Below are 14,839 nucleotides of genomic sequence, written 5' to 3' on the forward strand. Positions count from 1 at the left end.
TGGGGGGCGGTGGCGGGGAGGAGGCGGAAATCCTCAATAAATTAAAAAAAAAACAAACAAACAAAAAAAAAAACAGCAAGTAAATTATGCCAGCGGCAGTAATAGATTCCCTATGAAAGCCGAGAAAAGTAATTAGGACTAATACCATCAGAGAGGCTTATGAACTGTAGATTAAAACTCAAGTAAATGCAAAATAAATATAAATAAATAAAAGTAGGCAAAGTCTTTCTGGAGAGAGACACAAGGAGATGAACAAATCCTCATGTGTATTGGTGATCTGGTGGTCTGATTGCTATAGGAAGGAGTTGTATTAAGTCAATGCTAGTGGCAGACCTTGACTGTCACAGTGACTGTGTCTAGATAGAGCACCCCAGCTATTCTGGGTGTTTGATTGCTGTGCGTGTCTCCTAGGAGGAGGAAGTTATAAGGGAGCATCCTCAGAATGCATTGCTGGGATTTTGCATATGTGAACATGTAAAGAACCGAACAAAGGAGGGCCGAGTAACAATTATAAAGGAGACTTCTTGACTACAAAAGATGGGGACATCAGAGAACTAATAAAAATCTGGATTTTTCAGATGGCCATACATTCTAATTTGTATGGAACATGGAATGTTGTGGTTGTTTGGTGAAAGTTGTATTGGTGGTATTTTCATCTGGGAGCAAAGCGATGCGTTCAGTGCTGAACAGCGAAGTTGCAGTGTGGCTGTGGAGAAGACGGAGAGAGCTCGGCGCACAGCTGAGCACAGGCTTCACGTCACGTTTGTCATCCTGTGCCTGGCTCACCATGTGCTGCAGCTGTGCTCTGTGCGTTTTGTGCTGTGCGCTGTGCGCTTTGTGCTGTGCGCTGTGTTGCTGTGCGCTGTGTGCTGTGCGCTGTGCGCTGTGTGTGCTGTGCGCTGTGTACTGTGTGCTGTGCGCTGTGTGCTGTGGAATATGCAGCGGACACACGTGTGAAATTACGCAGTACTGTCTGTAAGACTTGAGGCTGTCCTGTGATCCCCGGCATCATCACCATTGTCTCATACCCGCCTCTTACCTGAGCCTGGTCACAGTCACTCCCTGTCCCTCATTAGGCTGCTCAGGATGGCTGTTCACCTGAAGTTCTGGTCCCAGTTGAACTAAGTGACATGTTTCTCTCCTTGCTCATGGGGTGGAGCAGCTAAGTAGATGCTAATTTAAAAAGTGAGACTTGTTTGTAATTCAACCGGCAGAAAGAACCCTATCTATAACGTATGTCACTGAGCATTGCTGAGCCCTTCAGCTGTTTTAACTCAGAAAAGATCTCTCAGCCTGTTCTCTTTTCCTTTACATAGCATGAACTCCCCCCTCCCATGTCATTCGTTTTGACACGCATGCAACCATCTTTGATGTGCTGCTCCTTTTATGTTTGGTGTCGTTGATTAAAGAAGTCAGCAACATTTTGTCTAAGATGCAGAGATCCTACAGACCTCTGAGGTCAGGAATGAACTTTCACAGAACTCTCCCGCCATCCACACCACTCCTGAGGCATGGCACTTGTTCTTGAGAGTTGCGATTTTCTTGCACTTAAAGCTTTATCATGGCTTGCTACACTGGGGGCATCTCATTGTCAGAATTTTCCCTCAGGTGGAACATAGCTAACTTTCTTTCCAGTAACTCTTCCCCTCCTGTACTTCATAAAACCCCTGTGCCCTTGCCCTTCCTGAGCTACTTAAAGGATTAAATATGTATAAGCGTCCTTTCTGTTGAGTGTTCACTTAAACAACCAACTTGCCACTTAGCCGCTGCTTCTGCTGACAGCAAAGTTTCCCTATTCTGTGTGGAGATGTTTCACGCGGGTCCAATTATAACAGGACTTTTAAAGCTGGTGGGGAATCTGTCCTTAGCCACAGGGCTGTCTCTGCATTTGGCTTTATATTAACTGAGGGAAAACAGGGAACGCAGTGGAGACAAAGCATCCTTCTCCTGATGATCCAGCGTCGTTATTGCTCAGAAACAAAAAGTAAAGTTAAAGACATTTGGATTGGACAGAGACGGTGGCTCAGCAGGTAAAGTGGCTTGCCATGCAATTTGAAACCTAGAACACACATAAAAATGAAAGTAAAGCACCCACTCCACAAAATTGTCTCCGGACCTCCACCTGAGTGTTGCGGAGTCTTCGCCCACACATGTGTGCACGAGCTCATACGCATGCACACAAACACACACACACACACACATTAATAATAGTATTGCTAAAGAACAATTATTGTATTATTTATTATTACATACTTGTTATAAAAATGATTGTCATGTTAAATAATATTATTATTACAATTATTATTACATATCATTAATAATAAACAATAGTAATTATAGTTTACAATTTTAAAAATTGTAGGTTGCTATTTAAAGGCTAGGCAGAGGCATTAAATCTGATAATATAAAAACCCTGTTCACGAAGGAAGAATCCTGCTAAGTGGAAGCCATCACTCATTCGGGCAGCAGTTAGGAGAGAAGGAAAACTTACATGCATTTTAAGAAAGACAAAGCTAAGAGGTCTAATGAAATGACTGAGAACTGATTGGCAGAAATCAGGTGCTAAGGACCCTGTGAAAGGCTAGCATTGTTCACCCCGTGCCCTGCAGACATCCAAGGACAAGCATAAGCTGCAACCCCAGTTTTCCCCTCTCAGCAGCTCAGCCTTTATTGTGTAACTATAGATAGGGTCTTCCTTCTTTAACTTAGCCTTTACTCTACTGTCTTTTAGTCTTCCTTGCTTTCCATAGCTCTGTGTGTTTGTTTATAAAGCCTGCCTGGTCACATGCCTCTTATCTACCCCTGAAAATGAAAGTCAAGTCCCACCTCCCATCTACAATCTTAAATCCCACCTCCCATCTACCAGCTTTTCTAAGATCAGGCTTTCTTCTTCATCCCCTTGGGAAGCTTCAGTTCATCAGTATTGGAACAGCTATCCAACTTTATAATCTTTCAGAAATTATTTGGAATACACTTTTAGCCTAACCACTGAATGTGACCATGCCTGGAGCTAGTTCATGATTTGTCTCTATGATCAATAGGGCCCAGCACAGCATCTTCCACGCCATGGAGAGTCGTAGGTGTTCATTAGGTTAAACTTCATGATTTCGGTCCCAGTGAAAAGAATTCATAGGAGAATTTTAGACGTGGTATAATATCTTTAGTAGGTCAGTCATCTTTTCAGGGCTTCTTCCCATACTAAAACCCATGCACCCCCTTTCTCATAGACAAGGCAACATGCCAATAATACATACATGAAGTTGACAATCAGGGCTGTCTGGACCATATACAACTATCTCCCTCATGGAATAAGACATTTCCTTATTTCACTGGTCCCCACGTAGCAGAATTCCAGTTATGTTCTCATCCTTAATCGTTGGAGTCCAGTGCATACACAGCCAACTGCCTCTGTAAAGAACCACTCCAGTGTAGAGAAGCAGAATGAGCAATATAGGCCTACCACTCATCCACAGTTTTTACTCATTCTGTCAGTAGAGAAATCCAAAATAATTAGTTTGCTAATTAGCCTGTCTCAGCCGTGGGATTCTGTGAGACCCCACGTTTGTCTCAAACAGTGGCACACCTGAAGGAGAGAATCTGGGACCCAGCAGCTTTCATAGCTTGTCTTTCCTGGTGCAAGTCTTGAACCCAGAGTGTCACTCACATATGAATAGCATGTCTGTAGATTATACCTAGATGTTTTGTAGTACTATGAACAACATTGGCAATGCCTAGTAGCTGGATTCCAGTTCTTTTATTCCAATGAATTCATCTTTTAATTTAAATTTGTTTATGGTAGAGTTTACTATACAACCCTTACGGGCCTGTGAAGTTCAAAGGTGCCACGTGCTGAGATGTAAGGCCTATGCCACTCTGCTCAGATCAATGAATTTCTTAGGCAAGCAATCCGAATTCTAAAATTTCATCTGGAAGTAATTCTGATTGCTAACATCTTCTCTATAATTAGTAGGTTCCAAATATAGGTTTCCATTTCAATCTTTTCCTCGTGGGTAGCTTGCCTTTTTGAAGCCATTACTGACTATGGAAAATTTGTTGTTATAATAAAGAGTTTGCAGGCAACCATACACACACACACACACACACACACACACACACACACACACACACAGAGAGAGAGAGAGAGAGAGAGAGAGAGAGAGAGAGGAGAGAGAGGATGAGCTTCAGCAAGAGAAGGAAATGGGAAGCTAGAGGAAGAGGAGAATGGGAAGTTAAAAGGATCAAAATTTATTATACACATGTATCAAACTGTCAAAGAATAAATGGGAAAAAGCAGAGTTTACTGCTCTTCCAGTCCTGGGTCTACACCTGTGGCAGAGCTTGCCAGCTGCTCACAGGACTTTGTCATCTGGATCCATGTATCGTTTGGGAGTGACGACCTGACTCACGACCTCATTTTTTAGAGCTTCTCTGTGTCTGTGGTACCAGAGCCAGTTCATGCCAGGTCTCACAAGTATAAACAATGAAGGAAGTCTGTCGCCCATGCCTCAGGCTGTATTGACGTGATCTGCACCTTTTCCACAACCCTTCCTTGCCTTTGTGGCTCTATGTCTAAAGGTTTGGGAGGCTTTGGAAGTGAAACGCTGACAGAAACAGTGACTCTGATTGTCCTAGATCTCTGAAGAATTTCTTAGAGCGGTATTTATTTGGGTTTTCATTGTTGTTGTTTGTTTTGAGACAGGTCTCACTGTGGGCCTAGCCTATACCTCAGTATGCAAACCAGGCTAGCCTCCAACTCACAGCAGTTCACCTATCTCTGCTTCCCGAATGCTGAGGTCCAGCACCATCACACTCTGCACGGAGGGGAACTTACTGCACACGTGACGAGCACGTGACAAGTAGTCCCGAAGTTAGAGTTGCTAACAAACTGTTGCTATGAAAAGACATGGGGTATTTGATACTATACTTTAAGACAATTTCTGTCCTAACACTAAGATAGATTCATCTTTCTATCTTTTGAATGTTTCCAATATCAATCAAAGTCTAAAGAGGTTAGCTATTTTTTTTTTCTACATCTTCTTAACACGTCAGTCTGAGTGTACTATCTGGATTCAGAGTTTTTTTGTTTTTTTCAAGACAGGGTTACACTGTAGCTTTGGAGCCTGTCCTGGAACTAGCTCTTGTAGACCATGCTGGCCTCGAACTCACAGAGATCCTCCTGCCCTTGCCTCCCGAGTGCTGGGATTAAAGGCGTGCACCACCACCTCCATGAGTATACTATCTGAACTCACTTAGGAGGAACACTCTTTCCTCCACCTATTCTAGGGCTGTGGCACAAGGCAGAAGCTATGGAGAATCCATTTTGGAATGATGGCAGCTGTAAATTCTGTCGGGTAGATAAGACAAGTTGAATCAATTAAGTTTCTTCCTTAAGAAAAGAGTCACGGTTGATTGTGTCGTAACTCAGCATGTGCCTGATATTCTATGGGACATGACTGAGACAAGCCTCACATTGCTGGCTCTCAGCTGCACCGAGATACAGGATCTGCCTGACTGTCCTGTCATTTTTTGAGTGTATAAAATGTATTGCCTTTTTAAATTTTTGTGAAGTCTCCAGTTACCAAAATATGTTTGAACTTACCAATGGGTGTACAATGATCTGTCATTTGTCGTGGTGTTTCTACCACGAGGTATAATCCTCAATGTATCATTAACCGTTTTTTTATTCCCCAATAAGTGAAATAAAAAATGAATACTTTGGTTGTTAGGCAATTGATGATAAAAAAGGGTGCCAAAATAATACTGCAGCTGGTTTAGCAGAAGACACAGCTCATGTGGGTGGGGGTCATGGAAAATGTCCTTGTAAGTGATCATTATCACCTTCAGTGAAATGATTCATTCAGAAATGCATTCAGAAATTCTGTGTGTTTAAAACACTCTCTCCAGCCATCCTCAAGTCCTGGCTGAAGCTGAAGAGCTATGGAAGGTGAAAACTCCCCCCCCCCTTTCCAGGGACCTGAGAACCCTGGTTTCCTCTCCTGAACTGGGTTCCACAGTAAATGGTTATAAAACATAATTTGAGAGAACTGCAGAACACAGACATTTTCTCTTTGCTATGTGATCATCCATAATTTTGAGCTTGGATAAATAACATTCCACTTAATATCACGGTGGGATTTTACATACTAATTAGTAATACCACAGAAGAATTTATAGTCTTTAATTTTACCACAATATAAATACTGTAATTTGGTATAACTTTGTCTTACTAAGTAAATGTATGAGAGAATTTATATTAGATTATAAATATTTTTAAATATATGCCACCTAAGATTAGCGATGTTAATAAAGTTTAATGTTCTTGCCCTTAATGTAAATTATAGCCTTTTAATTTTCTCGTGATGTGGGATTCCCCTCTGTATGCTGTGAATATGTTTTATTACCATTGGTTAATAAATAAAGCTGCTTAGGCCTACAGCGGGGCAGAAGAGAGTAGGGCAGGAATTCCAAGCAGATAGAGGAGGAAGGAAGGTGAAGTCAGGGAGACGCCATGTAGCTGCTGAAGGAGACAGAGGCCCCAAAACCTTACCCATAAACCACGAGCCTATATAAAATGATAGAAATGGGTTAATTTAAGATGTAAGAGCTAGTTAGAAATAACACTTAAACCTTCGGCCAAACTATTGCAAGAATATAGTTTCTGTGTGATTAATTCTGGTCTGGGCAATCCGGAATGAACAAGCATCCTCCTACCCACATTCCTGCGTCTTTAAGGAAATAATATGAATTTTATGGAGCATAATAATTCCTATCAACAGATTTCACCCTTAGTGAAAGCAGAAATCTCATCTTGATGTTCTCTATAAAGAATTAAGAAACCTGAGGCTAAGGACATGGTTTAGGAGTTAAAACATGGGGACTGACCAGGGTCCAGATTCCTAGAACTCACGGAAATGCATCCTAGGTGTGGTGGCCCTTCTGTAATTAGGAAATTAGAGACTGGACTCCCCAGAAGAAGCTGGAGAGCAACACTAGCCATGTCACTGAGCTCTGGGTTTGGTTGTGATTTGCTGCCTTAATGAATCACGTTGGGGAGCCATGGAGTATGATTCCAAAGATCAACCTAGGGCCCTGCGTGTACCAAATGTGTGCACCCAAACACGTGCAACAAAACCTCACAACAATGGAGAAAAGAGAGAAAGAAATATAATTTTGTATTAACTTTAAAATTCCCATCTTACGTGATCAGTTACCAAAGTCTTTGGTGAGATTGTTCAGTTCCTGGCTTCTTTTTGGACAATGGCTGTGGGAAGTCACCACAGTCTCTTCAGCTCTGTGCACTGATCACTCAGGAGAGGTGAAGAGAGTCATAGCATTAGACCCAGAAAATTTTATTGTAGGCAAATAATTAGTAACGTGATAGATGATTCAGCCAGTAGGAATGCTTGCTGCACAAGTGCAGGGATGGAGTTTAAATCCCCAACATAAAACCCTAGGTGTGGGCAGCTGTTTCACAACAGGATTGATAAGAGGCATGCTGGGGCTTGCTGCCTGCCTATAGGTGTTCCAAAGCAGACCCAGTGTCTCCTCTGGCCCACAGGAGCCTGGTCGTGGATAGGTGTACCTACACACATCTGAGCTGCTGCCACAATACATGGCACAACAATTACAAACCTGCACATATAAATTTGAAAGACTTCTTGACTGTAACAGAGATTGAGATGAGAAGGTCTTTTAGACTTAGGAATTCTATAAAGAATATACAGGTGACAGATATGTTATAAAATAATCTAATCTATAGCTACCACTAACTAAGATTGAAATAAAGTCCTCATGGCCTAGTTCCCTGACCTGAGATTCTAGTCCTCCGGAGACACAGGTATGTTCCCGAAAGGCAGATGAATCATACTGATAGAATTTGCTAGAAAATTATCCTCTGGGATGCCTAATGTTGACAAGAAACTCTGTCCAAAAAGAAAGGAAAGAAAGAAAGGAAGGAAGGAAGGAAGGAAGGAAGGAAGGAAGGAAGGAAGGAAGGAAGAGAGAAAGAGAGAGAAAGAGAGAGATAGAAAGAGAGAGAGAGAGAGAAAGAAAGAAAGAAAGAAAGAAAGAAAGAAAGAAAGAAAGAAAGAAAGAAAGAAAGAAGAAAGAAAGAAGAAAGAAAAAGAAAGAAAGAAAAGATTGTTTTGGGGCATTTGGGGATTATAACTAACCCAGTTTCATTTCTGAAATTTGGGAGCTTAGTGAAGCTTCAGAGATTACAAAACATGGAGGAACAGGGAAAGTGTGAAACAATGGGATCTGAGTCTGGGAAACACATAGGCACTGCAGCAGACAGACCCCAGACAAACTGCTCGTGGGCAGGCGGTCATGAGCTAACAAATCACACAGAGCAGGAAACCCTCATTTCTCATCCAGTGTCTTCATCATTTGTACAAAATACATGGGCCTGTGTTAATTAGGAAAAGAATAGCATTTATAAAGCTGAAATCATTTTAATCAAGCAAACCAAAGGAATGCATTCCAGCCGAGAGGAAATGAATGTATAAACAGAGAGATGGCACAGAAACTTGTGCACAATTTCTTTAAATTCTTTTATTGTTATTGAGATATTAACTGATACTTTACACTAATAGTGGAATGGGAACTAATAAATCTATCCACATATTTGTTGCTTAATTCTAAGACTACCACAAGGAAAAGTGTGCTATTTATAGCCTTGATACTTTAGCTTGTAAGGATGAGAACTGAACAGATTTTAAAGAAATAAATTTAATGGATGTTATATTAACTATGCCAGTAATTGGTTCTTTGGGGAGTGCTATATTTAAACTTACAGTTTATGTAAATGTGATTAGTCATTTAAAATGAATAAGTCATTTCATAATTTAGCTACTCACGAAATTCCGCAGTCAAGAAGGGCTTCTTGAGTTGTGTGTATATTTTGACATACTCTAATTAGCCAAATTATCTTAGTTGGATAATAAGCCTGGTTCTCACCACGAGTTTCCGTAATTTCCATGATTTCTTAGTGTTGAAAATGGAGAACTGTATCGTTTTGCATATGGCATTTGAGTTAGGAGTTTTCTTGAGCCCCATGTCCAGACAGTTTCAGTGTGTGGGACTACTGGGATGTAAAAGTGCCTTGCAGTTCGTGAGCTAAGTCCTTGCCTTCTTTGGGCCCAGGCTGTGGGGGAAATGAAGAGTTTGAGAGAACTTTGATCAGAGTAAATGTAGTTTAATTGGAATAAGTATGAATCATTTACATTTCAAAATAAGTATAATAAGCCATGAAGTTTTTAGTTTTAGTTTCTAATTTCAGAAGTAAAAGTTTTGAAACTCATAGGTCACTGATTTTCTGCTTAAATTATTTCACAGAATAAAGTTTTAAACCCAAACTTTATCTTTTAAACAATATTTATTTATTACATGTAAAGTGTGTATTTCAATCACACCACCCTCCTCCTGGCCCCTCATCTCCACTTACTTCGCGCTATTCTCATACACCCCACTGAGTCCAATTAGAGACTTCCATATGTGTGTGGGTGTCGATTCATCACCTGGACACGGGCCAGCTACTCAACGCGACGTCCCGGTAGCCCTCCCCTCGTCCCGCAAGCCTCCCGTGGCCCCGGCTAGACTGCTGACTGACAGGATCATGGTCAGGGCTCACAACTCGAGATTTTCAGAGTTCCTGAGGACACCAGCCTTGTCGTGTGTGGAAGATGCTGCCTGGCAACAATCCTCCCCGTCCTCCGCCTCTGACAATCTTGGTGTGGCCTCCTCACTGTTGCTCCTCGAGCATTGGCGGGAGGTGATTTGATAGACATTGAATTTGGTGCCTGGAACTTCCCCATTACTTGTTCTCCACACTCTGGCCAGTGGTGGGTCTCTGTATCAATCAAGTCTGTCCACCATGAAAGGAGCCTCTCTGATGAGGGATGAGAGCTGTACCGAGCTACCAAGGAACTGTGTTTACACAGCAACTTGACAACAAGAGCATGTATGTGTGTGTATTACATATATATATATATACATATATATTACATTGTATATATGTGTATATATACATATAGTATACTCATTATAATACAGATATTACACAATATATTCATAGATGTATATATACACACATTGTGCATAGTGTATGTACATATACATACACACATACACATGGAGAGAATTAACTTTAATTGTACTTTAACCTCTCATTAATAATTTTAACCTGAAACTAAAACTTAGAGTTGTCCATTTGAAACAGAAATTGATAAATTATGTCAACAATATTCATCATTTATTAAACATATGGCTATGAAGGCTACGATAATGCTACTTTAAAATTAAGGGTCCAAGAAAAACAGTACTTATATGAGAGAAGATACTGCTTTTTCTCCCCAGCTAACCTACCCGGAAGTCCCTGTAGACCATGCTGGCTTCAAACTCATAGAGCCCCTACCTTCTAAGGGCTGGGATCAAAGGCGTGCGCCACTGCACCTGGTGAAAATGTCTGTGTTCAGTGCCAGTTTGCACCGAGTGAAAGCAGGATGAGCAACTAATCGAAGGCGCCGCTTTCCTCAGTAGAAGAACATATTCTGTCGAGCAAAAGCTTCTAAGTTAACCCCGCCCACACTCTTTGTCTAAGCTTGTTTCCACAGCACTGTGAGGAGAGGGTTGGCCATGGCTTCCTTTCGTACTGTGTGCTGCTATCCAGTTTTGAGACGGGAAACCCTGATAACATAGGGTTTGAACACTCATATAGATAGGTGGGATTCGGTTTATTCTGTATTTTGTGATTTTTCAGTCTCATATTAATTTTGTAGGTTGTACTTAATTACCCTTGTGCGTGTTTGTGGGGGGCGGGGGGGGGGGCAGCAGCATTCTCACGTTGGAAGACAGAGACTAGCGTTCAGTTCTCTCAAGTCTCCACCAGGTGTGTCCTAGAGATGGAATCCAAATTTTGTCAGTCTTGGTATGAACACCTAAACCCTGTAAGACAACCTGTCCGCCCAGCCATGCTTACTACTTTGACTTGGTTTCTCTGATATATTTTGTTTTTCAGCTTCTCCCTGGGTGGATAACAGTAGAACTCCAAACAAGATTGATCTGTATGATGTGCGCAGAAGACCATGGTATGAAGTTCTGACTATCTCTAAAGACAAGTCCAATGGCAGAGAGTTCTGTCATTTGTTAGCCTGTTGAGGGCAAACTTTCTCTCACTGGCATGAGCGCCGTCTCCTTAAATACAAAGCTATGATGTTTTCAGAATATAGATATGACTAACCATAAGTGAAAATGAGGAGTTTGGGTAGGGAATGACGGTGAACACTGTTGAAAAGACTTTTGAAACTTTTTCCAGATGGATTACTTAAAGCCGTATGCTGATTTCCAACTTGGGGCCTCTTGTAGCTGGCGGGCATTTCTGTCGAACTCTTCCTTTGCTCGAGGTAGAGCCCTAACCGAAAGAGGACACAAAGTCAGAGACTGTTTGCTTCTGGCACTGAACTAATGAGAACTGGCCCCCAGCTAAGAGTGCCGCCTGAGTAGCTCCATAGAGTTTAGATTGGATTTCCCCCCGCCAAAGGAGTTTTGTTTGTCTGACACTACTAAAATAATTCATCATCCTACAAAACACAGGAAAATGTCTGCAATATGTTTAGGCTTACTGAAAAACAACTCTGAATCTTCATACCTTTTAGCTATTGATTGTATCTTCAGTGTTTAAATTTTACATTTAAATTATAAATCTACAGTTCAATTGTTAATTAAAATATACTATTTTTAATAAGTTCACGTATACATCATGGTGCCTTATACTTTTTTCATATTAATTTTAAGTACATACTGATGAAAAGAAATACTTGACATCATTTTAATGAAGGCTATCTGCTCACTCAATTAAGAAAATCCCTGGTATTGGGTTGCATTGTTTCTAACCTCCTCCTGTGTTCACACAAATACTATGCAACACAGTGGTTGACAGAAAGAACATGTATTAATGGGTTTTAGGTGTCCTGTTTAGTATCAAATAGTTTACATGAACATAATCTTGAGCAATGGTTACTAATATTACTATTATTAATAATATCTCCACAGTTTGTTATTTGATGGATGCAAATAGAACTCTATGACCTAGTTTGTCTTTAAGGAATGGTCATTTCCTGATAAATGTAGGAGCAAAGTGCCAGCCATCCAGAGCAGACACTGTCCTGATGTTTTCATCTTCCCACTGAGAAGCACACCAGGACCAATGCCCACCAGGACAGGGTTAAGACGCTAGACACGAGCAAGACTGTCTCCCGTGGGAAGACAGAGGAACTCTGCCTGTTGATTTGCAGAGTGAAGCCGATTGCAGACAACATTACCCTGCTCCCTCCACAAATAATCGCAAACTGGTATCAGCTGTTCTCTGGGCTGCTGAGCGTGAAAGATGAGTCTTGATGTCGAGCTCCTTCTGAGGAAGGCAGACACCTGATCCCCTTCAAACCCAAACAGTCACACAAAAACTCTATTGATTACAACACTGTTTGACCAACGGCTAAGACATATTTCTAGCTGTCTCTTACATCTTAAATTAACCCAGTCCTATTATTTTATATTTTACCAGAAGGCTCATGCTGTGTTGCCTCAAATCTTGCTTCTTGGATGGCTACATAGCGTCTGCCTGATTCTGCCTTCTTTCTCCCTGCATTCAGTTTAGTTTTTACGCCTGCCCAAGGCAATGCAACTTCTTTATTAACCAATGATAATAGAACATATTCATAGCATACAGAGGGGAATCCCACATCACTAGACAAGTAGTCTATCTGTCTCTCTCTCTCTTCCCTCCCTCTAGTAAACAGCTGCTCTCAAATTTATTTCTCCACCATCAGTCAACATCCTATCGAAATCTTCCCTACAGTGTCTTTCAAATGCAGACAGTCTTGTTCTGTAAGATGTAGTTAGATTTTGGAATTAGCATTTGAACCACTTCCCTGGGTTATTCTTGGACACGGTAAAGTTTTGAGAGTTCCTGCTTTGAATTCTTAGTAATAATTCTTAATACTAATATTAGCTAGTGCATGAGTTCAGTTATTTAACAGAACTGTTGTGTTTTCTTTTGTTTAAGTTGCTTTTACTTAAAGTTTATGCACACCTACCTCTTTGTATTTGTTTATTTATTCATATTTTAAAATGTCGCAGTTTCTTATCCACTAGAGTGAAAAGGTCATAATTGCAATTTAGTATTTTCCTCTCTAAATTTCTTCTCTATCTTTTCTTATAAATACCTGGAAAGTATGTTTTAAAAGCCATACCTTCAGCGTCTCTATGGTGATCTTAAATACTTTTTTTCAAGCTAACATTTTAGAATTTCAGTGAGACACCACCATTTATTATAATATAATAGGTCGGGTCTTTGCTTTAACCATGTCTTGCTTCAGAGATCTAGGAATGAAAATGAGCGAATCTCAGTGTCGGATACAGAGGAAAGGAAACACTCTGTGGTTCTGTTTCAGGTACATCCAGGGAGCCGCCTCCCCCAAGGACATGCTCATCCTGGTGGATGTGTGAGTAGTTGACTCGTATCTATTTATATCCAGAGTGCATGAGACATTTGTAGAAGTTAGCAATGTATGATAGATTGGGAAAAATCAATGCGGTGATTGTATATGCAGACAAAGAAGCCTTCCTAAGATATTAACAAGGAACTGGGGAGTTGGCTCAGTCAATAAAGTGCTTGTTGCGCGAGATGAAGATCTCAGTTCATATCTCTGGCATCTACATGGAAACAATTGAATGATGACGGGACGGTGGTCTGTGCCTGTAATGACAACGGTGAACGGGGGAGACAGATCCCTGCCTGGGATGACTAGACAAGCCGGAGGGTCAGAACATGGCCGAGAGTGTTAGAGGAAGATCCCTGACATCAACCTCTGACCTTCACATGTGTGTGTGAATGCACATATATGCACATTGCACACACAGACATACAGACACAGATACCACACGCATGCACGCATACATCACACACACAAACATACACATATACACACAAATATACCCACATCACACACACACATACTTCATACAGAGAAACATACAGACACATACAAGCACACATGCACACGCATACACAGTGCATACAGACATATATACACATACAGACACACACAGAGATGCATGCACACACCACATAGACAAACATACAGGCACACTCATGCACACATACACATGCTTGCACGCATACACACACATGCACACACATAAATACATGCATTACACACAGACGTACATGCACATCACACACAGACATACAGACACACAAAACATGCACACATCACACACACTTCTGTATACACACAAACATATACACACAGACACACATCACACACACAAACATACAAACACAAACAAGCATATACACATACACACATCACACAAACATACTAGCACCATCTGAGAATTTCTGTGTACCTGTGATGTAGAAGCAGAAGTTAGTTGCCTAGAGATGAGTCCCACCTTAGGGGAAGTAGACACGAGAGAAACGAAGGAATCCTGGAGGAACTGTTCTTTGGTCTTTGGAGTGAGGCGTTTGACCACAAACCCCTTCACAGCTGTGCAGCTCGGTTATTTTCCTCTATTCATTTTTCTTTTGACTTTTATTCTTAATTATTTTAATTAGAATGTAATTATACAATTCCTCCCTCCTTTCATCTCTCTTAGACTGTACCACTTGAATGGCCTCTACTTGTTTAATTGTAAAGATGTGTGTGTGTGTGTGTATTCCTAATACATAAATAATATATAAATACAGTCTTCTCGCCGGGCGTTGGTGGCGCACGCCTTTAATCCCAGCACTCGGGAGGCAGAGGCAGGCGGATCTCTGTGAGTTCGAGACCAGCCT

The 14,839-nt window shown here is 41.1% G+C and overlaps 1 protein-coding gene across 2 annotated transcripts in view; it reads left to right on the top strand.

Moving 5' to 3' along the window:
* Positions 1 to 14,839, top strand: part of Cacna2d1 (calcium voltage-gated channel auxiliary subunit alpha2delta 1) — a 441,225-nt gene that overhangs the window by 322,634 nt on the left and 103,752 nt on the right. For both annotated transcript variants that reach the window (XM_005358331.3, XM_005358334.3), the window contains exons 8-9: positions 11,018 to 11,087; positions 13,452 to 13,502. In XM_005358331.3, the coding sequence (XP_005358388.1) occupies positions 11,018 to 11,087; positions 13,452 to 13,502 (121 nt within the window). The remainder of the gene's footprint in view (positions 1 to 11,017; positions 11,088 to 13,451; positions 13,503 to 14,839) is intronic.

Source organism: Microtus ochrogaster, chromosome 26, assembly GCF_000317375.1.
Source record: "Microtus ochrogaster isolate Prairie Vole_2 chromosome 26, MicOch1.0, whole genome shotgun sequence".
Lineage (NCBI taxonomy): Eukaryota > Metazoa > Chordata > Mammalia > Rodentia > Cricetidae > Microtus > Microtus ochrogaster.